Here is a 27,139-nt window from a genome sequence, read left to right on the forward strand (position 1 = left end):
CGCCGGGGGGTCCCGTCGGACGCCGGCTGCGGCTTCACCCCCTCCCCAACACCCGGGGGGGGGGAGGGGGCTCAACCGGCCCCAAGCTTCCCCCGGGGGGGGATTGCACCCCGCTGTGTATGGGCTCCGAGGGTCCAGCGGGGACCTCAGCACCCAGCGAGGGGGCTCAGTGCCCCGGGGCTCCTCCGTGCCCCACATCAGGCTGCTGGGGGGCACTGGGGCTGCTGGGACCCTGAGTGGGAGAGGGGGATATCCCTGGGGGTTCCCCCAACTTTCAGTATATGAGGCGCCAGAGCGAAGACCCCAGGGAGGGGGCATGTTCTCACCATCACCCTGCTGGGACCGTGCCCTGGGGGGGGTTATGGCATCCCAGGCATGTGTGCCAGATGCCTGCGTGGGTGCCCCCCAGGAGCCCCCCCCAGCTCTGGCAGTCAGGTTTCCCAGTTGGACTCGGCCAAGGTCACCACTGGCCGCTGGGAAGGTCCCCAGCCAGCACTGGGCCCTGCAGCCAGTGTGGCAGGAGCCATGTCAGCCTGCACCTTCACCCTCCTCCTCCTCCTGGCCGTAGGACCGGCTCCATGGGGCCAGGGGCTGTGCGACGTTTCCCCAGGGGCTGCACAGGAGCTGCCCCCCTTCCCTGACCCCCCAGCCCAGCAGGACACGGTGCTGACCTTCCCCAAGCCGGGCCACGGGCTCAGGAGGCAGAAGAGGGACTGGAACATCCCCCCCATCAACTGCCCTGAGAACGAGCGGGGACCCTTCCCCAAGAAGCTGGTGAAGGTACGTGGTGCTGCAGGGATGGGGTGCAGGGCATGGGGGTCGCCCCGGGACCCCTCCAACCCCCCCACAATCCGCTTTGCCTCCAGATCAAATCCAACAAGGACAAGGAGACCAAGGTTTTCTACAGCATCACGGGGCAGGGGGCAGACACCCCCCCCGTGGGCATCTTCATCATCGAGCGGGAGACGGGGTGGCTGGAGGTGACGAAGCCGCTGGACCGGGAGGAGATCGACAGATACATCGTGAGTCAGGGGCCGGGGTGGGGTGAGGGGGCCGGTCCCCGGGGCCACGGGCCGGCTGACGGTGCCCTCGCAGCTCTTCTCCCACGCCGTGTCGGCCAACGGGCAGCCCGTGGAGGACCCCATGGAGATCATCATCACCGTGACGGACCAGAACGACAACCGGCCCGTCTTCACCAAGCAAGTCTTCGTCGGCTACATCGAGGAGAACGCCACGCCGGGTGCGGGGAGCGGGGGGCCGGGGGGGCTGGCGCCACGCAGAGCCCCCAGCCAGCGCTGCGCTGGGGCGCCCGGCGGCTCTGGGCCCACGAGTGACATCTCCCTGCTCGTCCCCGCGCCCAGGCACGTCCGTGATGACCGTGGAAGCCACGGATGCCGACGACGGGATCACCATGACCAACGGCATCATCGGCTACTCCATCCTCAGCGAGGAGCCCAAGAGCGGGCACCAGATGTTCACCATCGACCCGCAGAAGGGCGTCATCAGCGTCATCGGCACTGGACTGGACCGGGAGGTGGGCGCCCTGGCTGCGGCCCAGGGGACTGCGCGGCAGCTCCACGCTGGGACTCGCTGTGGGGAGCTGGGGGGGCTGGAGCCCCGGAGTCTGGGCTGCTTTGGGGACTCGGCCTCCCCGGTGCCCCGCTCTGGGGGCGGCCGCTGTCCCAAGCCCAGCGGGGATCTGAGGTGGGGACGTTGCCGGGGGTGGGTGGGCAGCAGGGATGTTGATGAGCGTCTCTGCTGTCAGTGACAGCTGTGGCTGGAGGGGGTAGAGGAGCAGGCAGGTGATGTCCCTGGAGGAAGGGGACACACCGGGCACCTCCCTGCCCTAACCGTGGTGCTTTCGGCTTGCAGACCACTCCCACATACAAACTGATCGTCCAGGCTGCGGACCTTGAGGGCGCAGGCCTGACCACCACTGCCACCGCCGTCGTGGAAGTAAAGGTGAGGAGCCGAGCCAGCCCCATGCCCCTGTGGCAGGCAGACCAGCAGGGTTAGGCCTCGGTGAAGCCACTGCCTGTTCCTGGCAGCCCCCATGTACCCAGCTGCCACGGCGCTGCCGTGCTGCAGGCGCTTTCCAAGGAGGGAGGCATGGCTGGGATGGCAGCTCTACCGTGGCTCCTCCTGGCCCGGCGCCCCGACACCCCTCCGGGCTCTGGTCCACCAGCCCCAGGGCCACGGTGCTGCCAGAACGTGGGTGCTGGCAGAGCTGCCGGGCGCACCTCCCAGGGGGAAGCCACCTGCGCCGGCTCGGCCCAGCCGGGGCGGAGCGCCCGGTCCTGCTGCAGCCCTGTGCTGGGATAGCGGCATCCAGCCTCACCAGCTCCACGGGGAGAGGCTGCGGTGCCGGGACAGGAGATGGCATTCTGCACGGTGAAGCCAGCCACCAGCTCCTGGCCAGGCAGGATGGAGGAGAGCCAGGTAGGCAGCTGGGCACCCTCGCTCACCGCCGTCCTCGCCGGCGTCCCGGCTTCAACCAGCAGCCGAGGCCTGGAGCCGGTGCTGGGGTGGCAGTGAGGGCTGATCCATCTCCAGCGAGGGAGCCTGGCCATGTGCGATCAGCAGCAGCCCCTGCCTTGGGCTCCTGCCCTCTGCAGCAGGATCGGGGGGGGCTCCCAGAGCCAAAGGGACCCACCTCCCTGCCCTCAGCCCCTGCTCTGGCAGCACTGGAGCACCTGCAGGGTTAATGTCCACCCGCCTGTGACGCTGCTGTGGGCTGGGAGGGCGACAGGGCCGGGGCTGTTTCCTCCCTGGGCCTCAGCCAGTTGTTGCCGCCATGTCGCGGCCCACCGGGACAGGCGGGTGAGGAGGGAGCCCGGTGCTGCCGCCGGCACGCAGCCTTCCAGCCAGGCAGGAACGCGGCCAGCACCGTGCCGTGGGAGACTGGGGTGCCTGGAGGGTGCTGGCAGGTGCTGGGGGAGGGCAGGGTCCCGCATGGTGGCCCTGGGGCTGGTGGAGCTGAGCCCTGCGGCATGGGAAGGACGTGGGCGCCCACATCCCAGCCCTGGGGGCTCCAGCTGCACGGCCAGCGGCTCAGAGGGCTGCAGGGAGGGGGCACGCAGGCAGCCAGGCCAAGGACCCCCTGGAGAGGGGCTGGGGATGGTGGGTGGGGGTTCAGCCGGCGCTGCCGGGACGCATCCCAGCCCCCCTTCCTCCTCTGCCACAGCCCCAAGTCCCGGCTGGGATGGAGAAGGGGCTCCTGACCACCCACGTGCTGAACACGCTCACGGGGCTGCCGGCAGCCGGACTCGCCGTGTACCTGTCCCAGCTGCAGGAGCCAGGGCTGCAGTGGATGGAGCTGGCGCAGAGGTGGGTGAGCAGCAGCAGGGAAGGGGCAGGGGATGCTGCCACCCACACGTCTGTCTGTCCCCACGGCCCCCCAGCCCTTCGCCCAGGGGGTGCTGCTGGGGGGGACGGGGCTGGGGACAGCCACAGTGTGCTCCCCCTTACAGACAGACGGATGAGGACGGGCGCTGCCTGCCGCTCCTGGCTGGGAACCAGGCCCAGGCTGGCACCTACAAGCTGCGCTTCGAGACGGCGGCGTATTGGCAGGGCCAGGGCCACACCAGCTTCTACCCCTTTGTGGAGGTACAGGGGCCATGGACATGCCGTAGCCGGGCCGGTGGCGCTGCCAGCTCAGCTCTGGGCATCCTCAGGGCCTGGCTGTGGGAAACTGACCCCTCTTGCTCTTGCCCAGGTCGTGTTCACCGTCACGGATCCGGCCCGGAAGCTGCACGTCCCGCTGCTGATCAGCCCCTACTCCTACGTGACGTACCGCGGCAGCTAGAGCGGCACGGGCGTGGGGGGAGGAACTGCACCACCAACACCATTAAAGGCTTCAACCAGCACCGTTGGTCTCAAAACCCACCCCCCCTCAAAGAAACCAGCTTCCTTCCAGGCAGCTGGAAGGAGGCAGCCGGGGGGGCTCTGAGCAGGCCCCCCACTCCAGCATGAGCCGGTGGGGGGGATGCCGGGAGCCCTCCGGCTGCGCCGCAGTCCTGTGCTGGATCAGAGCCGCTGTCCCAGCAGCTGCTCAGGGGTGGGGGGCTGCTCTGGGGGAAAGACCCCCCTGGGGAGGAGAGGGGGTGTCCACAGGGCTGGTTAATGGTGCTGAGCATGGATGGGGCACAGCCGTGCTCCCAGCCCGGTGGGTCCCCGGGTGCCAGGCTGGCATCAGGTGGGCACAGACACGAGTCCGGCGGGGCCCTGCCCCACGGTCTGTCCCAGCACAGGGGCTGCCAGGGGCTTGAAGCCCAGATTGTCCAGGGGGATCCCAAAAGCTGTCAGCTTCGCCTCCATCGTCTGCAGCATGTCATCGTGCGCCTGCGAGAGAAGCACTGTGTGGGTCAGCCCAACACCCAGCTCCCTGTGACCCCCCCCATCCCCCCGCCCCAGCACAGGGACCCCAACACCCCTTCCCCACAGGGCAAGGGGGGGGAAACCGCAGCCTGGGCTGGGTCTGGTGTAGGGCACAGAGCAGCTCAGCCAGCCTGAGGCGAGTTCCCTTCCCTCTGCTCCACGCCCGGAGCAGAAGGGCCCATTCCCATTCCCACACCCCCCCCCAAAGCCGCAGGAACCACCCAGCAGCCCCACAACCCTGAGCTGGGGTTGGGGGGAGACCCGAGGCAGCCCCCAGCCCCTTCCCTCACCTTGCAGACCCGGGCCAGCTGGAGCTGCAGGTCCTGGATGGTGCTGTTCTTGGAGCTGAGCATGTCCTGCGAAGGGAAACGGGGCCTGAGGCAGCAGCGCCGGCAGCGTGGCGGCTGTGCCGTAGGCGGGACAGCAGGTCGGCTGTGCGGCAGCTGAGCTGGCTCTAGCGCCTGGCTCAAGCTGAGCAGCTCCCAGCACGGCCTGGCAAGTGGCCACCACCCCGTCAGAGCCAGCGGTGCCAGGGACGGGGACCCTGGGGACCGCCAGCGCAGGTGCCAGCATGGCCCCACCATTGTCATCCTCACCCCTCCTGGGAAGAGGAAGGGGGAGGTGATGGCTGCACCTGCTCCAGCAGCACTGCCACGGCGCTGGGGGGGTTATGGGGACAGAGTCTCCCCCAGAAGACGCTGGTGGCAGCTGAGTGGAGGAATTCTGGGGCTGCAGCAGCTGCAGGAGAGCCCGACGCCCTGACGCCTTCCCAGGAACGCAGTGCCCGCTGCGGCGGCACCTGCTCTGAGGTGACACATGGGGCCCTGAGCCGCCGCGCCGGAGCTTTCTGCGCTGGTATTTTTAGCCCAGCAGACGCTGCAGAGCCCCCAGGAACCCGTCTGTGCTGGTGGGGTGGCAGGAGAGGTTCACTGGCTGTGCACAGAGCAGCCCGTGTGGCTGAGGGACCCGGCCTGGGGCCCCGTTCTCCTCCAAACAGGCCCCACCGGAGCGAGAGGCTGGTGCCAAACTCCCAACACCCACATGCTCCATGCTCCAGGCAAAGCCAGGGCGCCCCGCGGCTCTGGGAGTGCTGGGAACGACTGACACAGCAGCTACAGCCACGTAGGATGAGGATCCACAGGCTCCAGGGGCTGTGCTCACCCCAGAGCAGCCTCTGGTCCCCCCCCCAACCCTACACCCCAGCAGGGTTTCTGCAGGGTGTCCTGTCATCCCACGCTACCTCCAGCTTCTGCGAGACCAAGGAGAGGGCGGTGGGGTCGAGGTTGGAGGCTGCAAAGACCTCGCTGAGCTCCACCTCCTTCTTCTCCAGCAGGCCCAGCAGCGCCTTCAGCTTGCGTTCCAGGAGCAGGTTCTTGAAGCCTGTCTTCTGCTGCACCTCCTGGATGGCTTTGGTGAACTTCTGATAGAGCTCATCTCGCTCTGCCTGCACCTGCGCCCAAGAGACACCGCGCTGTCGGGACCCCCGGGGCCAGCAGCACATCCCTGCCTGCTCCGGCACGATCCCAGCTCGCAGGGAAGGCAGGCAGCTGCTGGAGCAGCTTTATCCCCATCCCTCCATGGCCAGCACCCCCTCAGCACCTGCACCACTGCCTCCCGCCCCCCTGGGGACACCCCCAACAGCACAAGGGGCTGCAGTGTGATTTCAGGCCCCACGACGTGTGGGGGGTCTCTCCTCCCCGCATCCCACTGCAGTCCCTGGCTCACAGCTAGTTAATCAGTGTCCTAATTAGGAGGCGCTGTCTCCTGCACAGCCTATTTCTGAGAGCACCGAATATGTTGCTGCCTTAATGATGGATCGTTAACGAGGCCTTGGATCAACGCTCCCTGTTCCTGGGGATTTCTGCGAATCACAAATGAGCCCCTGGATGTATCTGGGTTAGTGGGGGGGGGGTGGGGAAGAGCCAGAGTCTGGCACAACTCAGACAACAGGGCTCGTCCCGAGCCGCCCCGGTGCGGGGAGCAGGGGGAGAGACCCCCTGATGCTGGCAGAAGGGAGTGAGCTCCAGCCAGGGCTGCTGGCCCATGGCCACCTCTCCCTGCGGTTTGGCTTCCCCCGCCCCCCGCTGCTCCCAACCCACAGGCGCTGCTGGGACCAGTGGCTCCGGGCTGGGAGGGGATGGCTGGAGCACGGGATTGCTGAGCAAAGTACAAGGCCAGGCCTGTCTGCTGACCGTGGGAGATGCCAAAGCTGGGAGCAGCTTTGTTGGAGGCAGCGGCTGTCACAGGGCTCAGGATTAGAGCTTTGGAGAGCCCCTGGCTAAGCTCAGCCCAGAGCCTCTGCTGGGTCCCCTCAGCAGAGGGGATGGGGTCTGGAGAGGGAAACGGGACCCCCGGACCCCTGCACAGCTCTCACCTTGCTGAACCTCTGCTCCAGCACTTCGTGTTCCCACTGAAGATCCTTCAGCTCCTTCTGGGTGACTTTCAGCCGGGCTTTTGTGTTCTGTGAGCGGGAAGAGGCAGTTTGAAGGAGCGTGGGGATCTCGGGGGGGGCGTGAGGGATGTGTTCTGGCGAGGGATGGGGGCAACCAGCAAGGAGACAGGCACCAGGCAGCACCCACCCCAGCCCCCTCCCACCCCACGAGTCCCACCTGGGACCTTCTAAACGCCTAGTTAAGCTAAAAGCCACCCAGCCAAGCCAAGCAGCAGAGGCTGTGACCGAGTGACTCCCCCCAGGACACAGCTGGGGTGACTCAGGGATGGAGAGGGCCGGCCACGCACCGTCAGCATCTCCTTGTCCTTGTCATAGTGAGCCAGCTTCTTCCTCTGCTCCGAGACCTGCTCCTGGGCCTGCTGCAGGGCCTCCTTCAGCTGCTTGTTCTGGAGCAGCACGTCTGCCTTCTCCTTCTCCAGCTGATTCTCTTTCTTCTTCAGCTCTTCCATCTGCTCCTGGGGTTGGGAAGGCAAACTCCTGGAGGGGTGGTGCAAGCAGGGGCTCCTCAGCGCATCCCACGTGCCATCCAGACACCCTCCCACCACCAGCCCGGCGAGATGCATCTCCCTGAGCTCAAGAGCTTTGCTGGTGTGACCATATCCAACCCCTGGGAGAGCAGGAGCTGCCCAGGAACCAGTCAGATGTGGGTGAAACCCCCACAGGACAGGGTCCCTGGGTGGCAGGGTGATGCCATGGGCCCAGCCAGGCACGATACCTTCAGCAGGTTGATGAGTGCCAGGTTTTTGAGGGTGATATCGTTGTAGTAGTTGTTCATGTCACCAAAGGCCTTCTCATGGTTCCTCATCAGCTCGTTGATCTGGTTGTTCTTCCTCTCCTCCACCTCGTGGATCTCTGTTTTCCTCCTCAAGTCCAGGTCGTCCCGCAGCACCTGCATCTTCTTGGTGTATTTGGCCTCCAGCTCTGGGGGAGTGAGGGGTGGGGGGGCTGAGTGGGGACCACTGGGAGACCCTGGGCCACACCCCCCACCTCCATCAGCCAGCGCTGGCCTGGTGTAAGGACAAGATGCCCCTTAGTGGTGTCATTGCTGCCACCACCAGCGTGTGGAGAAGATGACACCAAGGGGAGCAGAAATAGCACCCATGGGAAGAGGGCACAATGACACTCAGAATCCACCCATGAGAACCCAAAATGTCCCCTGAGGAGGAGTGAGGACTCCGTGAGGGCTCCTCCAGCCAGCCCACCTCATCCTGGTCGCTGGGGCTGGGGCTCTGGTGGTCCCAGGATAAAAACAGGAGGGAAAACTGGCCAGGGAAAACATGCCCCTTTCTGCTGGAGGCTCTGCTTGAGGAGCTGGCACCATCACACAGCAGAGCTCCACAGGCATCCTCACCTTTCATCTGCCTCTTGAAGTTGTCATGGAGCTGGGTGACCTCCTCCTCTTGCTTCTGTTGGGGAGAAGCTTCGTGTCAGGAGACCAACAGCCAAACCAGCCCGTGTCCTGAGGGCATCCCTCCCACTCCCTGGGAAAGGCTCTGCATCCCACCTCTGGAGGTTCCCCAGCTGCTCTTGGGGTCCCTGTTGCGGGGGGATAGATCCCAGGAGCCAGCCCAGGAAGCCCTTTTCCCCATTCCTATGCCGACTTCCCAGTGCCTCCAAGTTCATGGTGCTCCTGGGAAGCCCCACCCCACAGGAAGAGCCACGGCACACTCCCATTCCCACTCCCACACCAGGAGGGCTCAGCTGGGACCCCCACACGTACCAGGCGCATGCTCTTCACTGCCACCTCGTTGGCCAGCTCCTGCTCCTTCAGCTCCACTTGCAGGGAGCGCATGTCTCTGCGCAGCTCCATCTCCTGGGCCCAGTGGTCCTTCTGGGCACACCTCACCGACAGGACACCCTCTGCCTTCAGCTCCGTCAGGTTTTCCTGGTGCTCGTACAACAGGTGCTTCACCTTCTGCTTGTAAACCTAAAGACAGGCCACAGGATGGGTGAGGGGCTTCAGCAGGAGGCACTCAGAGCTGGGATCTTGCCCGAGGAGCTCCTGGTCTGCATCCCACCCAGCTCCTCCTCCTCCTCCTTCCCTCTCCTCACACCTCCACCCAGCCTTCTCCTCTTCTCCCACCTTGATCTCCACTTGATGCCGCTCCTCTGCCTCCTCCATCTCCCGGTCCCTGTTCCTCAGCTCGGCTTTCTTCTCCTCCAGCTGCCGGCGGGTGATGTCCCAGAAGGTGTGAATCTTGTCACGCTCCAGCTGGAAGTAGTTACGCTCTTCCCTCTCCCGCTCCAGCTCCTCCCGCAGACGCTTGACGTGTTTCTCCAGCTGCAAAGCCGAGGGGAAGAGCAGGGCAGGGGGAGAGGGAGGCCTGGGATGGATGCCTTTGCAAGGGACCCACAGCAAGCTCTGTCCCAAACCCAGCAGGATGCAGGAATGGAGAAGCACAGGAGAGAAAGGGAGGAGCCCTGATACCCCTCACACCATCCAGAACCACCCGCCTCTGGAACAGGTGTAACAGGAGCTTGTCCTGCTGTAAGCAGCGGGGTTCAGGTGTGTTCTCACAGTGCTACTGCAGCATGGAGCTGGTCCGGCTGGAAAAGACCCTTGAGACCTGTTATCCCAGCATCACCGTGTCACCGCTAACCCACACCCTGAGCGCTGCACCTACACAGCTTTTACCCCCTCCCCACTGCCCTGCACAGCCCGTCCTGTGCCCCAGAGCCCCTGGGGGGGGCATTTCTCCCTCGGGCAGCTCGAGGCCGTTTCCTCTGTCGCTTGGGAGAAGAGACCAGCGCCCCCGGCTGCACCCCCCTTCCCGGGAGTCGCAGGGAGCGAGCGGGGCAGCTCTGCCCTCAGCCTCCTCCTCTCCCTCAGCCGCTCCCACCAGACCCGAGCTCCGGACCCTTCCCCACTCCAGCACCGTTAATGAGCCGCTCATCTCAGGCCCAAAGCCCCTCACAGCCCTCGGTGTGTGGCCTCACCAGTGCTGAGCACGGGAGTGAGAACAGCCCCGCAGCCCAGCCGGGCGCCAGGCAGAAGAACAGACCCTGTCTGCTTGTCTCTGTCACCCCCTGCCACCTGTTGTCCCTGGAGTCAGGCGCCCAGCAAGGCCCCGAGCATCACTCCTGCATGCAGCCACCTCCTCCGGCCCAGCGGGTGGGCTGGGGGATGACGGGGGATGTCTCACCTGCTCCTTGCTCATGTCCTTCGGGTCCAAGGTGTCCACCACCGCCGGCTCTTTGCTCTCCGTTCCCTTTTTCCCGACTTTCTTTTTGGGCGCCTAAGGACACAAAGCAAACCCGCCCATGGAGCGTGCTGGGGGGGTGGCTACCGGGCTCGGGGCCCCGCACCGCCTCAGCCCACCGAGCCTACCTGCTCTGCGGGCGGGGAGAGGCTCGGGGCGGCGGCAGGGAGCGGTGCCAGGCCTCCGGGAGCCCCGGGAGGGCCCCGCCAGCCTCTGGCACCCTCCGGGACCCCCGCACCTCATGCCCGGCCGTTGCCCGCTCAGCTCTGGCGCCGCCGAGCGCGGGATGCCGGACTGAGGCCTCACGGGTGCCCCCGCCAGGGCCCCCCCGGCCCACTCTCCCCGCAACCAGAGCGGGCCGCGCCGCATGTCCGGAGCCTCGGGGTGCCCTCCCCTGCCCGCACCCCCCCCCGGCTCCGGAGCACCCGGCAGCAGCGGGCCCGGACGCGCCCCAGTCCCGAAGCAGGCCCCACGCTCACCATGGCGGCTGCCGCCGCGGTCGCTAAGCAACAGACGCCCAAATCTCGCGAGAGTTTCGAGACGGGAGGACACGCCCCCTAGCAACGCGGGGCCCCGCCCTAGCAACGGCCCGCTCCGGACCGGGGGGGGGGGGGGGGGGGCGGGCCGCGGGAGCCGCTGTGCCCGGGACCGAGCCGCCCCCCCCCGCACCCCAGGGCTCAGCACTGCACCCCGGCCCCCCCTGCCGCGGGGACCCCGGCTCCCCTCCGCGACCCCACGGCCCGCCGCACGCCCGGGGTCCCCGCCGCGGCCCCCCCCTTCCCGTGGCCTCCCGTTCCCGCGTCCCCGGTTCCCGTGTCCTCCCTCCTCACCCCCCCTCGCCCCGGGTCCCCTGCCCGGGCTCCACCACATCCCCGTGTCCCGCCGCGCCTCCCGCCCCCTGGCCCCCCTCTTCTCCGCACCACCCCCCCCCCAGCAGACCCCCCGGGTCCCCCGGGGCAGGCGGGGCCGGTCTCTGCCCCCAGCCCCGCCCCCGGCCCCGCCCCCGCCGCGGCGGGCAGGAGCGTGCGGGCTGCGGGCTGGCACCGGGCCCGCCCCGCCCAGCACCGGCACCGGCACCGGCCCGGCCCATGGAGGCTCCGGGAGCGGCCGGCACCGCAGGTGAAAGGGGGGTGGGGGGGGTGTGTGGGGTACGGGGCGGGGAACGGCCCGACGCGCCCATCGCCGCGACCCCGGGTCGGGCGGCTCCGCCGGGCGGGACCCCGCAGCGGGCGGAACCGGGCCGGGCCCCGCGGGAGGGGGGTGTGTGCACAGGGAGATGTAGGGCGGGGTGTGCGGGGGGGTGTGCACGGGGCGGGGGTGGGGGGTTGGGGGGGGGTGTCCGTGCACAAGGAGGGTGCCGGTGTGGAGGGGTGGGGGGGGGATGTAGCGGGTCAGTGCCCCGGGGGCGGGTGTGTGCGGGGTCTGGCCGCGGGGGGGGTGCTGGGGGCCGGGGACAGGCATGGGGGGTTGGGCAGGGACAGGGTGGGATGGGGTTTGGGGTGATGGGGGGGGCTGGGGATGCAGGGGGGGGCTGGGGGTGCAGGGGCAGCTGGAGGTGCAGGGGGGGCTGGGGGTGCAAAGGGGACCAGGGGTGTCGGGGTGATGGAGAGGACTCAGGGGGGGCAGCCCAGGGCACAGGCTGAGGTGCAGGGGGTGCCAGGCAGAGGGGTGGGTGCTGGTGCCGGTGGAGGAGTGTGGGGGGACAGGGGTGGCTGTGCCGGTGGACCCCCGGCATTGGGAAGCGGGGGGGGGGCTGCAGTGGGGGTCCCACACGGTGACACGGGTGGTGCTGGGGCTCCCGTGGTCGCCTGTCCCTCCCGCATGTGCCCCACGCTCAGCCGCGACGTGTCCCCTGTCACCGCGGTGGCCCTGGCCGTGCCCCGCCGGGCACCGGGTCCTTGGAGCCGCGTCGGGGGGGGCGGGGGGGCACAGTGTCACCGGGCTGGACACGGAGCCGATGCCGGTGGGGTGGCCGGGGCCGGGGCCGGCTGCTGCCGGGCTCTGCGGTTTGATGTGAGTCAGCAGAGCGGCGTGCGGGGATGGAGCCCTGACGCCGCTCCCCGTTCCCCGTTAGGCAGCCGGTGAGCCCAGGCCGGAGCGGGGCGGCGGGGCCGGCGTCACGGCGTGACCATGCAGGCGGAGGCCAGAGGGGATTTCTGCGGCAGGGACCAGCACCCCGGTGGGTGGGAGCTCGGGGCGGGAGGCTGCCGGTGGCAGGGAAAGACACCGCACCGGCGGGGACGCTGCCGTGTCACCCACCGGGGCTGGGCACCGTGGCAGGTGTGGGGTGGGGTGGTGGGAGCGGGCAGGAGCAGGCAGCCCCTGTGCCCCCCCCCCCACCCCAGGGAGCTCATCCCAGCTTTGGAACGGGGTGGGGACCCCATTTCCCAGCTGGAAGGAAGGTGCTGGCAGCACGGGGTGCCCAGTCCCATCTCATGGGGGTCAGGATGTGGCAGAGCTGGTGTCAGGGCAGGGATGTGGGTGTCAGGACAGGGATGTGGGTGTCAGGACAGGGATGCGGGTGTCCTGCAGCTCTGAGTACCACAAACAGGAGCTGAATGCTGCTGTAACGTCACTTTCCCCTTCCTTTGGGAGGAGGATTTCTGTCCCCAACCCCTTGCTGTCACCATCCTCAGGACACGAGGAGCTGCCCATCCCATCCCTGTGCCATGTCACCCAGCAGCATGGTGATGGCAGAGGATGGTGGCACATGGTGCTTGGCCACATCCAGCTCCATCCTGCCCTGGCACCGGCTCCATGTGGGCTGGGGGGGTCTTGGTGCTGCGGTGCCTGGTGCCACATGGGATGTTGTGCCCACTCTTGGTGCCACCCAGCCCCAGAGGGATGCCGTGAGCAGGGGCTGTGCCGTGGCCATGACTGTGCCGCCACCACGGCTGCCGTGGCCCCGCGGGCTCCCTCCGGCAGACAAACCGCCCCTTGTCTGGGCTCCGGCACAGGCCGCGCTTTTGTCTCGCCGACACAAAGGGGCTGTGCGGGGCGGGGGGCGCGGGGCTGCCGGCTGCCGCACGGGCGCTGCCAGGACCTGGGCAGCTCTGCCCACCCTCCCTGGTTCCCCCACCCCCACCCCCTACCCGGGGGTCCTGCTGCCCCCGGCCCCCTCCGCTGGGACATGCCGAGGGTCCCTCCCGGCGGGGGCCCAGGCGGGAGCTGCCGCCACCAACGCGGCAGGTGCTGGTTTTGCAGAGCTCGGCAAGGAGGTGCTGACCCCGGAGTGCCCGGCGGGGACCCCTGCCCACAGGCCGGCCCAGGAGCTCCCCGGAGCCCCCGCGGAGGAGCAGGGTGGCATCCCCCTCCCCAGCGCCGGCCTGCTGCAGGTCACCGAGCGCAGACGTGAGTGTGGCCCTGTCCCAGGGCTCCCTGCCTGTCCCGGGGCTCCCTGCCTGTCCTGGGGGTCCCTACCTGTGTCCATAGCACCCCCTGCCCACTCATAGCATCCCCTGCCTGTCCTGGGAGTCCCTGTCTGTGTCCATAGCATCCTCTGCCTGTCCTGGGGGTCCCTGCCTGCCCCAGAGGTCCCTGATTGCCCATAGCATCCCCTACCTGACTTGGGGGTCCCTGTCTGTCCCCGGAGTCCCTACCTGTGTCCATAGCATCAAATGCCTGTCCCAGGGGTCCTTGCCTGCCCCAGGGGTCCCTGCCTGCCCATAGCATCCCCTACCTCTCCCAGGGTCCCCTGAGATCCCTCCCCACCCCCACCACCCCCCGCGAGTCCCCCCATCTCCTTCCCTCCGGGTGCCGCCCCGCTGCCCCCAGCCAGCCCATCCCCGGGGCCTCGGGTCGCCCGCAGAGCCCCTGAGCAGCGTCTCCTCGCTGGAGGTGCACTTCGACCTGCTGGACCTGACCGAGCTGACCGACATGTCGGACCAGGAGCTGGCCGAGGTCTTCGCCGATTCGGATGAGGAAAACGCGACCGGAGAACCCCCACCGGGCGGTGAGCGCGGCGGGGACACCCCCCCCTCCCCACCCCAGACGCTCCCCTGTCCGTCTGTCCGTCCCGCGGCGGGTCCAGAGCCGTCCGTCTGTCCCCGCAGGGCTGCAGCCGCTGCCCCGGGCCGGGTACCTGCGGTCACCCTCCTGGACCCGAGCGCGGGAGCAAGGCCGGGACAAGAAGCATCTGAGCGACCCGGAGCTGCCGCCGGGACCCCCGGACGCCTTCCTGCCCGCCCAGCGCCCGCGGGAGCCTTAGGGCAGCCCCGGCCCCGGGACACGCCGGGGCACGGACGCGGGGAGACGACGGCGCCGGTCGCTTCCTTCCAGCCCCGGCACCGCCGCGGCCCGGGGAAGGGGAACGCGGGGAACGGCTCGACCGGAGCGGCCCCGGGGCTGCGGGAGGCGGCCCCGGGCAGAAGCGGCCCCCGGCCCGGCGGGGGGGAGGTGCGGGGCCGGCCGGAGCCGGTGGCGCGGGGCTCCGGGGAGGGGCGGCCCGGAGCACGGCTCGGTGCCGGTGCCCGCCCGGTCCCGCCGTGCCCGCCCTCATGTAGCAGCGCTGTGTCCCGGTAAAACCGACCGACCCACCACCGCCGCTGCTCTGCCTTTCCGTTAACGGGGGAAAGGGGGCGGGGGGAAGGATGGGTGGGGGGGGGGAGTCGGGCGAGGCGATGCGGACACCGGGGCGGTGCACCGGAACGTACCGGGAGGAGCCCGGGGTGGGCGCGGAGCCGACCCGCAGCGGGTAGGGGAGGATGCGGCCGGTACCATGGCTGCGCTGACCGAGGATGGGCCAGGGGTCCCGAGGGGATGGGCCGGGGGTCCCCAGGGGATGGCAACACGAGGCTTAGGGGCAGCACGGGGGTTGGCGGGCAGCCCCAGTCCCGGGGGGAGTCCCCGTTCCCGCAGCACCACCCCCCCCCCCCCGCCCCGCCGAGCCAAAGCAGGAACACGAGTGCAGGTTGCGCAAAGAGGCTCGTTAATGCTACAGGAACCGGGGGGCGGAGGCTGCGGGGGGGCGTTCGGCCCCGCCTCCGCCCCGGGAACGATGTGGGGTGCGGCGGGGGAAGAGCCGGGTGGTTTCCCCCAGGATCAGCAGCGTTATCCCCGTAGTGTGTGTGGGCGGGGAGGCGGGGGATGACGGGGCCCCCCAGGCCCCAGCTCTTGGGGGGCTGGAAGCCCTGGGGAGCGCTGACAGGCCCCCCCTGCTCCCCAGCACCCTGCTCTCGGGGTGCTGGAGGCCCTGGGGACCGTGGTGTGGCTTTTGGCAGAGTCCTGGTAGTGCCCGTCGCTCCGGCTCAGCCGGCACGCTCCCCAACCCGCACCGCACCCCTGCCTGCACCCTGCCCTGCCTGCACCCCGGCGGGTGAGCCCTGGGCACGGGGAGCTGCTGCAGGACCTTCACCGGGACCCAGCACCTCCTGGGGGGCTCACCCTGCCCCCGGGGAGAGGCTGGAGCCCAGCAGCGACCCCCGAACCGCAGCACCCAGGCCCCCCCCATCTGTCATCACCGCAGATGAGGGTCCCCGCTGCCCCACAGAGCTGGGGACGTCCCAGACCCTGAAGCTCCACGGGGGCTGCCCGTGTCCATCCCAGCGCCCTACGGCAGGTTGTGGGGGGTGCTGTGGGTGTCCATGGGGCTGAGCTGCCCCCGCTCAGGGCTCTGCCTCGGTGCCGGGGTCCTGGAAGAGGGACTGCTTGCGCAGGCTCAGCCGGGCGCACTTGGGGCAGGTGGTGGAGTTGTCGTAGTAACAGTCCCTGCGGAGAGGGGACGGGGACGGTCACCCCCCCGGCACCGGCTGCAGCCTCGGGGGCCGGAGGCGGCCCGGCCCCGGTGGGTGCCGGATGCGGCCCGGCCCCGGTGGGTGCCGTACCTGTGGAACACGGCGGAGCAGTCGGTGCAGACAGACGTGTGGCTGTCGAAGGGGAAGAGCACGTCGCCCTCCTTGCAGAGCTCACAGACGAAGCCTTTGGCCTGGCAGCGCTGGGGAGGGGGAGCAGACAGAGGGTCCCAATGGTGCCCAGTGGGGAGCCCCTTGTACGGCCGGGCTGGGGGTCGTGGCTGAGGCTGCCCCATGGTGCTGGCTCACCTCACAGTCCAGCTTGATGTGCTTGGCGAAGAGGGTGTGGATCTCGGTCAGGGAGCAGCTCAGGCGCCCGGCCTCGATGTCCATCAGGTCCTGCAGCGAGTACATCTCGTCGTTCTCCACGAAGTGCTGGCGGTCCTGGAGCTGGGGACACACAGTCTGTCACCGCTCTGCCCTGGTGCCCCACGGTCTGGGGACCCCTGTCACCGCCGTGCCCCACGGTCTGGGGAACCCCCGGCTCAGGGGCTGACCTGCAGCAGCAGTCGGGCCTCCATCGCCTCCTTGCAGGTGATGAAGTAGGGCTTCATCAGCAGGATGTCCTGGCGCAGCTTCTGTGGGGTGATGGGATGGGGATGGGGTGGGGACGGGATGGGGATAGGGATGGGGACAGGAATCAGGACGGGATGGAGATGGTGAGGGGATGGGGGGTGGTGATGGGGACAGGAGGGGTATGGAGACAGAGATGGCGACAGGATGGGGACAGGGATGGGAATAGGGACGGTGATGGCATGGGGACGGCGATATGACAGGGACAAGGTCAGGCTGGGTTAAGTTCATCAGTCAGGACACCCTTTGCCCCCATCTCACCCCTACCCTGCTCCCCCTCTGCAGGACCCAGCAGGTGCTGACAGGTCCCCATCTGCCCCCCGCACCCCCCACGGCGCAGCCCCCTGCCCGCCCCGCTCACCCTGATCTCCACCAGCTCCTCCACGTAGTTGAAGAGCAGCGGGTTGATCTCTCGCAGCTTCAGCACCGGCCGCGACACCATCAGCGCCAGGTACCGCATGCTGCAGCGCGACACCTGCGCGAGCGCGGCCGCTGTCACCGCGCCAGACCCACCGCCACCCTCAGCACCAGAGACCCCATCGCCAGGGACCCACCTACCCCGCAAATGACCCCCACCCCTGGGCGCAGCCCTGCTGCTGAACTTGATCCAGCCTGACCCTGTCCCTATCATATCCCCATCCCCACCCTGTCCCCATCCCATCCCCATCCCCATGGCCACAGCCACAGCCCCCCCCCCCGGGACCCTGGGTGCCCCCGAGCCCCCTCCCCGTGCCAGGGCACCTTGCGGGGCTCGAAGTCCCAGTTGTGGATGGCGCGGGCGGGCACCACGGCCAGGTCGTTCCAGTGGCAGCTGCTGCAGTAGTAGAGGCCGGTGTAGTCGCACTGCCGGGCCTCGCTGGGCACCCCCCCTGCGGCGGCACACGCGTTGGCACGGGCACCGCGCCGTGCCCTGGCACCCTGTGCCATGCACCCCCACTGCGGGATGGGGGGCAGCACCCCGGGACACGGCAGGAACACACTGTCACCTGCCTGTGCTGTGTGGAGCCCCCAGCCCCACAGAGCCCCAGCACTCCCAGCTCCAGAGCCCTGACCCCCAGCACCCCCAGCCCCACAGAGCCCTGACCCCCACCACTCCCAGCCCCACGTAACTCTGACCCCCAGCACCCCCAGCCCCACAGAGCCCTGACCCCCACCACTCCCAGCCCCACATAACCCTGACCCCGAGCAGCACCAGCCCCACAGAGCCCTGACCCCCAGCACCTCTAGCCCCACATAACCCCAACCTCCAGACCCCCAGACCCAGAGCCTTGATCCCCAGCCCCAAACAGCCTCGACCCCCAGTATCCCATAGCTCCCATCCCCACACAGCCCCCAGACCCCCATGTAGCTCCCAGCTCCCCCCAGTCCTCCAACCCCTAGCCCTGTGCACTCCCCCCAGACCCATGCAGCCCCCAGCAGCTCCCTCCTAGCCCCATGCAGCCACCCCTCCTAGCTCCCCCCAAGCCCCATGCAGCCCCAGCTCCCCCCTGCCCCACGCAGCCCCCTGCCAGCTCCCCCCAGCCCCACACAGCCCCAGTTCCCCCCACCCCCATGCAACCCCCAGCAGCTCCCTCCCAGCCCCATGCAGCACCCCTGCCAGCTCCCCCCAGCCCCATGCAGCCCCCAGCAGCTCCCCCCAGCCCCATGCAGCCCCCCACAGCCCCATGCAGCCCCCAGCAGCTCCCTCCTAGCCCCATGCAACCACCCCTGCCAGCTCCCCCCCAGCCTCACGCAGCCCCAGCTCCCCCAGGCCTCATGCAGCGCCCAGCAAGTCCCTCCCAGCCCCATGCAGCACCCCTGCCAGCTCCCCCCAGCCCCACACAGCCCCAGTTCCCTCCAGCCCCATGCAGCCCCCAGCAGCTCCCCCCAGCCCCATGCAGCCCCAGCTCCCCCCAGCCCCATGCAGCCCCCAGCAGCTCCCCCCAGCCCCATGCAGCCCCCCGCAGTCCTCCCCAGCCCCATGCAGGCAGCCCCCCCCAGCCCCATGCAGCCCCCCCCAGCCCCCCGCCGCGGCAGGCTCACGGAGCGAGACGGGGGCGCGGCACTCGGCGCAGCGGTAGTCCTGGCTGTCCAAGCCGCTCTCAGGGCAGATGCTGAGCTGGTACTCGGCCTGGTGACTGACCTTGGCCCGCACACACACCTTGCTCACCAGTGGCAGGCACTTGCTGTGGCACCGGTAGTAGCAGCCTTGGCAGGGGACACACACACACACACATGGGGTGGCTGTCAGTGAGGGGACTGAGGGCAGGGGACGCAGGGTGGGGGGTCCTGGCCCCACCTGTGCAGGTGTACCAGGTCTGGATGAGGCCCCAGATGATGGTGCTGCACTTGTCACACGTCTGCTTCACACTCTTGCTCTTCTCCTTGTAGAAACGATGCTCCAGGACCACCCGGATGTTGGGCTCATCCTCACCAGGGTCCTGCAGAGAAAAGGGTGGGGGGGGGGTGTGTGTGTCTGTCAGTGCATCCACCCCCAAGCCCAGCCACAGAGACCCCCCCCCCATCTGCAGAACCAGCCCCACCTTCAGCTCCTGCAGCTTGAGGCGGAGGTGGATGAGCCGCACCACCGCGTCCTTCTGCCGCTCCGAGTGCTCGGGCAGCGCCAGGATCACCTGCTTGCACTCCTCGATGGCCTGGCGCAGCTGCTGCACGTCCGACGCCAGGAACAGGCCCTGAGGAGGAGGAGGAGGAGGAGGAGGAGGAGGGGGAAGGTGGGCTAGCAGCCCCACAGCCCTCCCAGCCCCATAGTCCCCCCCCCGCCAGCCCCACTCACCACAGGCCGGGAGAAGTGATCCTCAGCCAGGCCCAGGTCCAGGGCGCCCTCAGGGTCCCCTGGGGATGGATCCGGCCGGGGGGCTGCAAGGGGGTGAGGGCCATGGGGGGCTGGGAACCCTGCCCGTCCCTGCCGTGGGGCAGGACCGTCTCTGTGGGGCAGGACCCCCCTCCCAAAGGGGCAGAACCTCCTGTCCCAGCAAGGAGGACCCCTCCCCCGAGGGGTAGGACCATCTCCGCGGGGCAGGACCCCCCTCCCAAAGGGGCAGGACCCACCCCCATGGGGCAGGACCCCCCATCCCAGCAAGGAGGACCCCCCCCCCCGAGGGGTAGGACCATCTCCGTGGGGCAGGACCCCCTCCCGCGGGGACAGGGCGTGGGGCTCATCACCCACCTGGGGCAGGGGCGGGGGGGATCCCCCCGTCGGGCCGCTCCTGCTGCTCGGGGCCCTTGTTGAAGGGGTTCAGGTGGGCCTGGCGGAAGCGGGCCAGCCGCTCGTCGTACGCCATCGCCGCCCGCCCTGCGGGACGCCGCCCGCCGCCTCAGCACCCCCGGGACCGGCACCGGCACCGGCCCCGGCGCAGAGGCAGAACCCGCCCCCTCCCCCCAGCCGCGGGCCCCGCCCTGCCCCGGCTCGGGCCGCGGACACCCCGGTCCAGCGCCCCACGGCAGCACCGTACAGCCGCCCCCGGCCCGGTACAGCCCCCGGTACAGCCCCTGCCCGGTGCCGGCCCCCCGTCCCAGTGCAGCCCCTGCCCGGTGCCGGCCGTCCCCCCCCCCCCGTCCCCATGTGGGGTTCCCGCAGCCCCGACCCCCCCGCCCGGCCCCCGGTACCGGCCCCGCCCAGTCCCCGGTACCGGCTCCGCCCTCCCGCCCGCCAGGGGGCAGCGCGCCCCCCGCCCCCGCTCACCGCAGCACCGCCCGCCGCCCCCCCCGCGGCTCCTTCCTCGCCGCACCCGGCCCGGCTGCCCCGCCCCGCCGCTCCGCGCCACCGCCCCCTGGCGGCCGGAGGACCGCCCCGCGCCGCCGTGTCCGTCCCGCAGCGCTCTGCCCGCACCCCGGCCCCGCCCCACAGCGCCCAGAGCCCCCGGCCCCTCCGCCCCCAGCCCCTCTCCACAGCTCCCCGGACCCAGAGCCCCCGGCCCCATTTCCCCCAGCCCAACAGCCCCCAAGCTCCTGCCCCCCCCGACCCCTCCTCCTCCAGCCCCAGAGTCCCCGGAACTCCCGGCTCCAAAGCCCCCAGCCCCATCTTCCCCAGCCCCACAGCCCTCAAGCTCCCGCCCCCTCACCCCCAGCTCCCCCAGTCCCAGAGCCTCCTCCCCCCCCCCCCCCGGCTCCAAAGCCCCCAGCCCCATTTCCTCCCACCCCAGAACCCCCAGCCCCACAGCTCCTGGCCCAGCCCCAGAGCTCCTTTCCGCACCCCCAGCCCCCTCCTCACCATAGCACCGTGGCCCAAAAACCCCATAGCCCCCCCCAGCCCCTTCCCCCACACAAGGGCACAGACACCCCCAAGGTGGAACAGCAGCCCCACACCCTGCCACCCCCCCCCCCCCACCCCCCCCGACCACACCGGGCCAGCCCAGAACCCCGGTTGGAGTTATGGGGGCTCCCCAAAGCTGGGGGGCTCAGGGCTCATTGAACTGGGGCTGCCCTGGACTCCCCCCAGCAAACCAGGGGGACAAGGGGCCAACACTGCCCCAGCACAGGGAGGGGGCATCCCCGCCCCCCCCCCCCGCCACCGCAGGGAAGAGTGACAGCAGGGACAAAGGCATAGCCCCCCCCCCCCCCGGGGGCTGCAGCCACCTGCGGCCCCAGCCCCGGGGCGGGGAGGGGGCTTATGGGGCAGGACGGTGCGGGGCAGAGCCTGGGAGGGGCATCCCCAAGTCCCTCCCTTCATGGGAAGCGCCTCCCCCTCCCACCCCAGCTGCTCCCAGCAGAGGGTCCACACGCCCCCCCCGCCCCCAAATCCCACCCCCGTCCCCCCCGAGCTGCAGCCGGGCGGCACCTGGACAGCGATAAATTTATTGAGTATTCAAAAAAAATATTAGACACAAACCAGTAAAAAACGAAAAGGGGGGAGAGGCAGGAGGGGGGCAGGAGAGGGGGGGCAGGAGGGGCCGAGCCGGCTCAAGGCAGGGCAGGGCCAGGAGACACCGAAGGGGAGCAGGATGGTGGGGGGGAGAGCCCAGCTTGGGGCGGGGAGGGGGGCTGGGGGGGGTTGGGGGGGCAGCAGCACGAAGCCAGAGGGGCTGCGGGCGGCGTTAGGGGGGGTCATCAGGCATCACTTGGCGCCCTGCGCCTCCGACTCCTCCTCATCATCCTCGTACATCTCGCCCTCCTCCTCGGCCGTGGCGTCCTGGTACTGCTGGTACTCGGACACCAGGTCGTTCATGTTGCTCTCGGCCTCGGTGAACTCCATCTCGTCCATCCCCTCGCCCGTGTACCAGTGCAGGAAGGCCTTGCGGCGGAACATGGCGGTGAACTGCTCCGAGATCCTCTTGAACAGCTCCTGGATGGCCGTGCTGTTGCCGATGAAGGTGGAGGACATCTTCAGCCCCCGGGGAGGGATGTCGCAGACGGCCACCTTGACGTTGTTGGGGATCCACTCCACGAAGTAGGAGCTGTTCTTGCTCTGGATGGCCAACATCTGCTCGTCCACCTCCTTCATGGACATGCGGCCCCGGAAGACGGTGGCCACGGTGAGGTAGCGGCCGTGGCGGGGGTCGCAGGCCGCCATCATGTTCTTGGCGTCGAACATCTGCTGGGTGAGCTCGGGGACGGTGAGGGCGCGGTACTGCTGGCTGCCGCGGGCCGTCAGCGGGGCGAAGCCCGGCATGAAGAAGTGCAGGCGGGGGAAGGGCACCATGTTGACCGCCAGCTTGCGCAGGTCGGCGTTGAGCTGGCCGGGGAAGCGCAAAGAGGTGGTGACGCCGCTCATGGTGGCCGACACCAGGTGGTTGAGGTCGCCGTAGGTGGGGGTGGCCAGCTTGAGGGTGCGGAAGCAGATGTCGTAGAGCGCCTCGTTGTCGATGCAGTAGGTCTCATCCGTGTTCTCCACCAGCTGGTGGATGGAGAGGGTGGCGTTGTAGGGCTCCACCACCGTGTCCGACACCTTGGGGGACGGCACCACGCTGAAAGTGTTCATGATGCGGTCGGGATACTCCTCCCGCACCTTGCTGATGAGCAGGGTGCCCATGCCCGAGCCGGTGCCGCCGCCCAGCGAGTGGGTGAGCTGGAAGCCCTGCAGACAGTCGCAGTTCTCACACTCCTTCCGCACCACGTCCAGCACCGAGTCCACCAGCTCGGCCCCCTCCGTGTAGTGACCCTTGGCCCAGTTGTTCCCAGCGCCGCTCTGCCCTGCCGGGGGGGGGGGGGTTGGGGAAGGGGAGAAATTGGGGTGTGGGGAAAGAGAAGAGGCGCCCGATGGCCGCCGGCAACCCCCTGGCACCCACGCCAGGGAGGCGACGGGTGCTGCCGGCGGCGGCGCCGGTGAGATCTGACGCCGGGGTGGGGTGGGAAGTGGAAACCACAAAGGTTTGGCGGCGTGCCGGCTGCGCCGGGCCCCGCGGCACGGGGTGGGGATGCGCCCGCCGAGCGCCGCGGGGACGGCGAGCGGCCCGGGAGGGGTCTGGGGAGCTGGGTGCCTGCGTGTGCCCCCCCCCAACCCGCGCCCCTCCCCGCAGACCTACCGAAGATGAAGTTGTCGGGGCGGAAGAGGTGGCCGAAGGCGCCCGAGCGCACGCTGTCCATCGTCCCCGGCTCCAGGTCCACCAGGATGGCGCGAGGCACGTACTTGTGAGCTGGGAGAGACCCCGTGCCAGGAGGGGACCTGCTGCTGCCCCCACATCCCCACCCAGAGGGGGGAGCTCCCCCCAAACCCACAGGGTCCCACAGGGATGGGGGTGTGTCCCCACAACCCACAGGGCTGGGTGTGTACGTCTCCATCCCCCCCAGACCATGGGGTCCCACGGGGCTGGGTGCATGTGTCATGTGTGTGTCCCCCCAAACCACAGGGTGGTTGTGTCCCCCACCAACCCACAGAGTCCCACAGGGCCAGGAGCACGTGTCACACCCCCACCCCACAAGGTCTCACAGGGCTGCTTATGTGTGTGTTCCCCAAAAGCCCCAGGATCCCACAGGGGCCAGTGCACATCTTCCCCCTCCCCCTTATCCCCCCTCCTCACCCACGGGGTCCCACGTGCGTGCCCCCCCCCAGCCCTGTGGGGCCCCACAGAGCCAGGTGCATGTACCTCCCCCCCCCTCCCCAAACCCCCTGGTGTCCCCGGGGTGGGTGCGTACACCCACCCCCTCCAGGAGGGCGGGGGGGGTGGGGGGGTCGCGGGGGGGTCCCTTACAGGAGGCCTCATTGTAGTAGACGCTGATGCGCTCCAGCTGCAGGTCGGAGTCGCCCACGTAGTTGCCGCTGGGGTCGATGCCGTGCTCGTCGCTGATCACCTCCCAGAACTGGGGGCACAGGGCTCGGTGTGGGGAGGGGGAGACACACACACAGACACAGACACAGACACACAGACACACGGAGCTGGGGACCCCCCGGGGATCCCCCCGAGGCGGGGCGGGGCGGGCCGAGGGCGCCCCCTGGCGGCGGGGCGCGGCGGGCGCTGTCCGCGGTGCTGAAGGGCGGCGGCGGCCGGACAAAGGGGGGGGGGGGAGGAAGGGGGAGGAGGGAGGGAGGGGGAGAGGGGGGGGCGGGCCCCTTTGTCCTGCCGGTGCGGCGGGAAGGGGGATGTGGGGGATACCCCGGAGTGAAGGGGGGGGGATGGATGAGAGGCGTGGGGGGGGAGCCTTTGTCCGCCGCTCCGCAGCGCCGGGCGGGGCCGCCGTTACCTTGGCGCCGATCTGGTTGCCGCATTGTCCCGCCTGGATGTGGACGATCTCCCTCATGGTGCTGCCGGGACGGGACCAGGACCGGGACCGGGACCGGGACCGGGAGGAGGAGCAGGAGCGAGGAGCAGGAGCGGCACCGGGAGCGCGGGGGGCGGCCCCGCCGCCGCCGCCTCCTTTATAGGCGCCTCTCGCCGCACCGGGCCGGGCGCTGACGTCACCGCCGCTCCACAGCCAATCAGATGGCGCCGCCGCCGCAACGCTGCAACAGCCCTGCGGCACCGGCACCGCCGCCCGGCCCGCCCCGCCCCGCCCCGCCACCGGCACCGCCGGCTCGGGGACCCCCGGCACCGGGTTGAGGGGGGGGGGGGGCGGGAGGGGACCCCCGCACCCATGGAGGGGGGGATGGGGAAGGGGACCCGCCCGCTCGGGCACGCGGGGGCACCCCGGTTACCGCGGGAGGGGGGGAGGGGGCGGGGGGCAGGGACCACCCGGGCACGGCAGGAGCATCCCGGGGAGGCGGCGGGGGGGTGGGGGGGACCCCAACGCGCGTCCCGTCGCGGGTTGAGGGGGGTGCAGGAACTGGTCCGGCGGAGCCCGTCCCGGGGTGGGGGGTCCCGGGCACCGGCAGCCCCCACGGGGCCCGGGTGGGCGGCGACGGGCGCGGCCCGAGAACAAAGGCAGCGGCGAGGGGACCCTTTGTCCGGGGGCGGCTGTGGCTGCGCATCCCCTCCACGGGCACCGGCCTCCCGCTGCCCCGCACTTGGGGATGCTCCAACGCTCCCCCGCTGCCTCCCGGTCCCCGCTGGTGCCCCGGGGTCGGTGCAGGCGGCCGCGGCCGGACAGCGGCAACCGGGAGAGACGGAGCTTGGAATAACCGGTGGGGCCGGGAAGGGCCAACACCCCACACACACCCCGGGGGCTGCACGGGGGGGACCAGCCACAGCATCACCACAAAGAGCCTTTATTGGGTACCACGAGCCCGTCACCCCGTATCACAGCACTGGTGGGTGGGGGGGTGTCACCCCACAGCCTGTCCTGTTCCGTCTGTCTGTCCGTCTGTCCCACGGCGGGGGGTGTCCATGGCGTTACCCACGTCCTGTCACCTACCAGGAGCACAGCACCACCTCCCGCAGCGTCCGCCGGAGCTCCTGGCTCCGGAAGGCGTAGATGAGGGGGTCAACCACCGAGTTGCAGATGACGAGGATGAGGAAGAGGTTGAAGTAGCTGAAGAAACAGGTGCAGAAGGGGTTGGTGGGGCAGGTGACGATGAGGATGAGGTGGAAGAAGAAAGGCCCCCAGCAGATGAAGAAGACGCCCAGGAGGATGGTGAGCGTGACGGCTCCCTTCAGGCTGCTGCTGCGGTAGACGGTGGGCTGCTTCTGCTGGCTGGAGATGCTGCAGAGGTGGTGGCGGGCCAGGGCGAACATGTGGATGTAGAGCACCAGCATGAGGACCAGCATGAAGAGGAAGAAGCCAATGAGGCAGAGGAGGATGGCGTTGTTGCGGTAGTAGGTGATGAAGACGGTGCTGGAGACGGTGCTGGCCAGCCAGACGCTGACCATGGTCACCACGGCCCGCTGCAGCGTCATGATGCTGTGGTAGCGCAGGGCGTAGAAGATGGTGATGTAGCGGTCCACGGCGATGACCCCCAGGAAGGAGAGGGAGGACACGACGGAGCTGCAGATGAGCATGTCGATGACGTTGTTCATGTGGCGGACGATGGTGGCGCGGATCACCAGCACGCCGTGCTCCATCAGCAGCATGAAGAGCGTCTCCGCCAGGTTGCTGACGCTCACCAGCATGTCGGAGACGGCCAGGCAGCAGATGAAGTAGTACATGGGCGAGTGCAGGTTCCTGTTCTTCAGGATGGCAGCCACCACCAGCAGGTTCTCCACCAGGCTCACCAGCCCCAGCGTGAGGAAGAGCTCGTTGGGGATGTCCAGCCCCTGGCACCAGGCGCCGCCGGCCCCGGCCGTGGCGTTGCTCTGGTTGCCCTCGCTGGCATTCCAGGGTTCACGCAGCAGGCGCAGGGGCGCCAGCGTCGACATGGCCTCAGCTCCAGGCCCCCCCTTCCCTGGCTGGGGGCCGAGCCCCAGGGGCTCCCTGTAGCCGCCTTGCACGCTCTGAGCCCCCGGCCCTCTCCGCCAGCGCTCCCGTGGTACCTGGCAGCGAGGCTGAGGGGATGGGGGGGGAATTGGGGATGGGGGGGGTTCCGCCAACCAGGGATGTGCTGGGGCCGCCACGTGCCTGCTGGGACCCCCAGTGTGGCGGCCGCCCTCCTCGCCAGCCCTGTCTGGTGTCCCCGCAGCCGCCCGCCCGCCGGCTCAGGGCGATGGGGAAGAAAGGGCCCTTTCTCTGCCCCACTTTAAAGCTGGATCCCACAGCTCCTCCTCCCGAGGAGGGTGGGCACCCGCATGACGGCAGCACCCCCAGTCAGCCACAGCAGCCACCGTGCAGGCCGGGGCTTCCAGACCCCCAGCATGGCCCTGGGGAGCCCGTTTGCCTGGGGTCACCTTGTGTCTGGGGGTCCCACCTGCTCCAGGGGGGTCTATGAGTACCATAGGGGGACCAGGGAACCTCAGCATCCCCGAGTGTCCCTGGGGGGACCCCTGCATCCGGGGGGCTGTGTGCCACGGGGGTCCCATGTGCCCCATGGGCTGGCATGGCTTGGGGTGCCCACACACCCAGGGGACCCCAGGGGTCCCCCATCCTGCTGTAGGAGCCAAGCTGCCCCTCCCAGCCCTGGTATGCGGAGCCAGGACCCCCTTCCCATCCACCATCCCCACCGGCCTTCACCCGGTGTGCCCCCGGAAGGGGCTTTGCCGCAGGGCGGGCGCTGGGTTGGGCAGGGATGGTCACAGGCACGATTAAACACGGTGCTGTGCCCGCACCCCGGCACATCCCAGTGCCGGAGGGAGCTGGGGCAGGCTGGGGAGGGGGGGACGGGGCTGTGGGACCCATCTGACCATCATGTGCTTCTGGTTGGTGTTGACGCCTGGAGCCGCTCGGCTGCCAAAGAACCATTCACGGCTGCACCAAAGAGCCCGATCCCACGGTCAGGCCCACCCGCCGCTTCCGCTCCCTCCCACGGGCGCTGGAGCTGCTCCCCATGGCACAGAGCATCCCCCTCC

General features: G+C 69.6%; 6 protein-coding genes across 10 annotated transcripts; 2 read left to right on the top strand and 4 right to left on the bottom strand.

The window, feature by feature from the left end:
* Positions 1 to 509: 509 nt before the first annotated feature.
* Positions 510 to 3,866, top strand: LOC311196584 (cadherin-1-like). The gene is made up of 8 exons (XM_084270171.1): positions 510 to 780; positions 867 to 1,022; positions 1,096 to 1,240; positions 1,362 to 1,534; positions 1,873 to 1,962; positions 3,185 to 3,327; positions 3,471 to 3,606; positions 3,716 to 3,866. Exons 1-8 carry the CDS (start codon positions 526 to 528, stop codon positions 3,803 to 3,805), a joined length of 1,188 nt encoding a protein of 395 aa, XP_084126297.1. The 5' UTR covers positions 510 to 525; the 3' UTR covers positions 3,806 to 3,866.
* Positions 3,856 to 10,218, bottom strand: DRC4 (dynein regulatory complex subunit 4). Its single transcript, XM_084270170.1, has 11 exons — positions 10,158 to 10,218; positions 9,973 to 10,065; positions 8,913 to 9,110; positions 8,550 to 8,756; positions 8,181 to 8,235; positions 7,545 to 7,750; positions 7,117 to 7,284; positions 6,752 to 6,838; positions 5,618 to 5,827; positions 4,668 to 4,733; positions 3,856 to 4,341 (listed from the first exon to the last, which is right to left on the bottom strand). The coding sequence occupies exons 2-11, from the start codon at positions 9,985 to 9,987 to the stop codon at positions 4,192 to 4,194; spliced, it is 1,362 nt and encodes a 453-aa protein (XP_084126296.1). The 5' UTR covers positions 9,988 to 10,065; positions 10,158 to 10,218; the 3' UTR covers positions 3,856 to 4,191.
* A 736-nt stretch (positions 10,219 to 10,954) lies between these two features.
* On the top strand, positions 10,955 to 14,562 carry DBNDD1 (dysbindin domain containing 1). The gene is made up of 5 exons (XM_084270108.1): positions 10,955 to 11,148; positions 12,104 to 12,208; positions 13,234 to 13,380; positions 13,838 to 13,981; positions 14,082 to 14,562. Exons 2-5 carry the CDS (start codon positions 12,160 to 12,162, stop codon positions 14,234 to 14,236), a joined length of 495 nt encoding a protein of 164 aa, XP_084126234.1. The 5' UTR covers positions 10,955 to 11,148; positions 12,104 to 12,159; the 3' UTR covers positions 14,237 to 14,562.
* A 378-nt stretch (positions 14,563 to 14,940) lies between these two features.
* Positions 14,941 to 19,721, bottom strand: DEF8 (differentially expressed in FDCP 8 homolog). 2 transcript variants are annotated; one of them, XM_084270327.1, is made up of 11 exons: positions 19,558 to 19,721; positions 19,165 to 19,247; positions 18,914 to 19,063; positions 18,670 to 18,811; positions 18,414 to 18,578; positions 17,133 to 17,260; positions 16,753 to 16,866; positions 16,316 to 16,396; positions 16,068 to 16,208; positions 15,852 to 15,961; positions 14,941 to 15,735 (listed from the first exon to the last, which is right to left on the bottom strand). In XM_084270327.1, the coding sequence occupies exons 1-11, from the start codon at positions 19,670 to 19,672 to the stop codon at positions 15,633 to 15,635; spliced, it is 1,332 nt and encodes a 443-aa protein (XP_084126453.1). In that variant the 5' UTR covers positions 19,673 to 19,721; the 3' UTR covers positions 14,941 to 15,632. The 2 variants fall into 2 exon arrangements, with proteins under 2 accessions (XP_084126453.1, XP_084126454.1); XM_084270328.1 differs by having other exon boundaries at positions 19,165 to 19,274.
* A 1,624-nt stretch (positions 19,722 to 21,345) lies between these two features.
* On the bottom strand, positions 21,346 to 24,065 carry TUBB3 (tubulin beta 3 class III; the record flags this gene model as incomplete). 4 transcript variants are annotated; one of them, XM_084270132.1, is made up of 5 exons in its annotated part: positions 21,346 to 21,825; positions 22,432 to 22,520; positions 22,853 to 22,963; positions 23,519 to 23,627; positions 24,009 to 24,065. In XM_084270132.1, the coding sequence occupies 5 exons, from the start codon at positions 24,063 to 24,065 to the stop codon at positions 21,445 to 21,447; spliced, it is 747 nt and encodes a 248-aa protein (XP_084126258.1). In that variant the 3' UTR covers positions 21,346 to 21,444. The 4 variants fall into 4 exon arrangements, with proteins under 4 accessions (XP_084126258.1, XP_084126255.1, XP_084126257.1 ...); XM_084270129.1 differs by having other exon boundaries at positions 21,346 to 22,520; XM_084270131.1 differs by lacking the exon at positions 23,519 to 23,627 and having other exon boundaries at positions 21,346 to 22,520; positions 22,853 to 22,955.
* Positions 24,066 to 25,111: 1,046 nt separating this feature from the next.
* MC1R (melanocortin 1 receptor) lies at positions 25,112 to 26,056 on the bottom strand (the record flags this gene model as incomplete). Its single annotated transcript, XM_084270344.1, has 1 exon — positions 25,112 to 26,056. The coding sequence occupies one exon, from the start codon at positions 26,054 to 26,056 to the stop codon at positions 25,112 to 25,114; it is 945 nt and encodes a 314-aa protein (XP_084126470.1).
* Between the last annotated feature and the right edge of the window lie 1,083 nt (positions 26,057 to 27,139).

This window comes from Gallinula chloropus, assembly GCF_964237585.1.
Source record: "Gallinula chloropus genome assembly, chromosome: 13".
NCBI classification, from domain to species: domain Eukaryota; kingdom Metazoa; phylum Chordata; class Aves; order Gruiformes; family Rallidae; genus Gallinula; species Gallinula chloropus.

What these genes read in the sequence shown, in the direction of transcription:
- LOC311196584 (XM_084270171.1), top strand. Translation starts at nt 526, where the DNA reads ATGTCAGCCTGCACCTTCACCCTCCTCCTCCTCCTGGCCGTAGGACCG. An exon ending in GCACTGGACTGGACCGGGAG is followed by an intron (nt 1,535 to 1,872) that starts GTGGGCGCCCTG and finishes TTCGGCTTGCAG; the next exon opens with ACCACTCCCACATACAAACT. An exon ending in CCGCCGTCGTGGAAGTAAAG is followed by an intron (nt 1,963 to 3,184) that starts GTGAGGAGCCGA and finishes CCTCTGCCACAG; the next exon opens with CCCCAAGTCCCGGCTGGGAT.
- DRC4 (XM_084270170.1), bottom strand. An exon ending in CTTCAAGAGGCAGATGAAAG is followed by an intron (nt 7,751 to 8,180) that starts GTGAGGATGCCT and finishes TCACTCCCCCAG; the next exon opens with AGCTGGAGGCCAAATACACC. An exon ending in TGGAGCAGAGGTTCAGCAAG is followed by an intron (nt 5,828 to 6,751) that starts GTGAGAGCTGTG and finishes TCTTGGGCGCAG; the next exon opens with GTGCAGGCAGAGCGAGATGA.
- DBNDD1 (XM_084270108.1), top strand. Translation starts at nt 12,160, where the DNA reads ATGCAGGCGGAGGCCAGAGGGGATTTCTGCGGCAGGGACCAGCACCCC. An exon ending in GCAGGTCACCGAGCGCAGAC is followed by an intron (nt 13,381 to 13,837) that starts GTGAGTGTGGCC and finishes GGTCGCCCGCAG; the next exon opens with AGCCCCTGAGCAGCGTCTCC. An exon ending in CGGAGAACCCCCACCGGGCG is followed by an intron (nt 13,982 to 14,081) that starts GTGAGCGCGGCG and finishes CTGTCCCCGCAG; the next exon opens with GGCTGCAGCCGCTGCCCCGG.
- DEF8 (XM_084270328.1), bottom strand. Translation starts at nt 19,672, where the DNA reads ATGGCGTACGACGAGCGGCTGGCCCGCTTCCGCCAGGCCCACCTGAAC. An exon ending in GACCTGGTACACCTGCACAG is followed by an intron (nt 18,579 to 18,669) that starts GTGGGGCCAGGA and finishes TCCCCTGCCAAG; the next exon opens with GCTGCTACTACCGGTGCCAC. An exon ending in AGGCCCGACTGCTGCTGCAG is followed by an intron (nt 16,209 to 16,315) that starts GTCAGCCCCTGA and finishes GTGTGTCCCCAG; the next exon opens with CTCCAGGACCGCCAGCACTT.